The sequence below is a fragment of the Austrofundulus limnaeus genome, unplaced genomic scaffold (genome assembly GCF_001266775.1).
Source record: "Austrofundulus limnaeus strain Quisiro unplaced genomic scaffold, Austrofundulus_limnaeus-1.0 Scaffold17, whole genome shotgun sequence".
Classification (NCBI taxonomy): domain Eukaryota; kingdom Metazoa; phylum Chordata; class Actinopteri; order Cyprinodontiformes; family Rivulidae; genus Austrofundulus; species Austrofundulus limnaeus.
This window is the reverse complement of record NW_013952419.1, coordinates 969,805-971,309: the sequence shown is the minus strand read 5'-3', so window position 1 is coordinate 971,309 and position 1,505 is coordinate 969,805. Positions and strand designations below refer to the sequence as shown.

The window sequence follows — 1,505 nt, the reverse complement described above, 5'->3', positions numbered from 1 at the left end:
ACCAAAATGTTTTGTGGACAACCAGGTTTTGTCAACAGGTTGTCCGCTGGACAACCTGAAAAATATCTTTATGTCTACCCCTGTAAGCTGAGGTTCTTCTTCCATGAAGCAGCTCTGTTGTCCTCCATCCATATTTTCAGTTCCAGGCTGAGTCATTTCTACCTTCTCCTCTCTGTCAACGCTCTCTGGTTTCATTTAAAAGAGCCGATCATCAGATATTGTCCAAGATTAACTTTCAGGGTGGATATAGCTCGCTAGCAGCCTCGCACCGAGGACCTATCCACATCATCATTTACCCAGAATGCTTTGCGTGTAAATAAAATGGCTCTGTCCATGTTAAAATATATTCTTAAAAATTTACAAAACTGAACAGCCTACAGCATTTTTACAGTCCTTATTTTACAGTTAAAATAAATATTTATCAAATAAATTCTAATACAACTAATCAGGGATCCCTTTAAAAAGACAAAGAATGAACTTTGTCCACACCACAAATGCTAAAAACAGAGTGAGCAGGATGAATAATGATTTTCAGGTCCTATGAGTATTTGACTGTTTAAACTCTGAAAATCTGAACTAATCTCATATTACATTATGACACCTTCTAGATCAAGTCAGGCTGGTTCTGTCACCGACTAAAAATAAAAGGTAATCTAGGTGTACCAGCCCTTTGAATAATTTTTAACTAACGGTCAAATAAAAACCTGCACGTTAAAGAGGAAACACCTCATTTCTCTCAACTGAAACTCAGTTGTTCGTTTTAGTATTTTCACCCTGRACTGGCATCGAGGTGATGACAAAAGACCTCAGAGTTTGATCAAAATCCCAGCAAAGTTGTTGGAGGTGTAAATGTGGAAACCTAAAGGGAACCCCACTTAAAGATCTGATGGGATGAAAAACTTAAAAAAGGGGTGTTAATATGACGTGGACAGCCATGTGCTACCTGTTTCTGAACTGATGGTTTGTGGTTGCGTAGTGGGTGCTGGGTTGCTGAAGGAGTGGGCGTGGACAGGGGCGCAGGGGATCTGATGATGGACCGCAGCCGACTGGAGCTGCGAGAGTCGGGGGTCCTGCCACGTGGTTGTCTTCTGCAGGTGACTGAAAAGACACAACAAGTCTAAACGCATCGGCATCTGTTAAACTACTGGAACCTGACGGGTAAGGAGCGCTTTCCCTCAGACCTGCTTTACCTGTACTACCAGACGCACTCATGGATTCACACTCATGCAGACAAAACGGGACAGATTGTGCTGCTGTGAGCCTCAGTGTGTCTGACAGGAGAGTCAGCCAGCAGGAAACGTGTTTCTCATCGAGGTGAAACCAAACAGGTGGCAGAACTAGTTGAGCCATTTCCTGCTTGCATGCAATTAATGAGTTTTAATCCCAGTCAGGGTTCCTACAGTTTAAGGCAAGTTAAATTTAAGACTTTTCAATGCAAAATGAAATTAAATTTAAGAACAATTTCCCAATAAACACAAAGGACAAAAAAATAAATTGGTTGAAGT

General features: G+C 41.4%; 1 protein-coding gene across 3 annotated transcripts in view; it reads right to left on the bottom strand.

The window, feature by feature from the left end:
- The window catches only part of LOC106514083 (transcriptional coactivator YAP1), a 14,573-nt gene that overhangs the window by 6,676 nt on the left and 6,392 nt on the right, over positions 1-1,505 (bottom strand). For all 3 annotated transcript variants that reach the window (XM_014003181.1, XM_014003179.1, XM_014003180.1), the window contains exon 4: positions 944-1,098. In XM_014003181.1, coding sequence (XP_013858635.1) covers positions 944-1,098 — 155 coding nt within the window. The remainder of the gene's footprint in view (positions 1-943; positions 1,099-1,505) is intronic.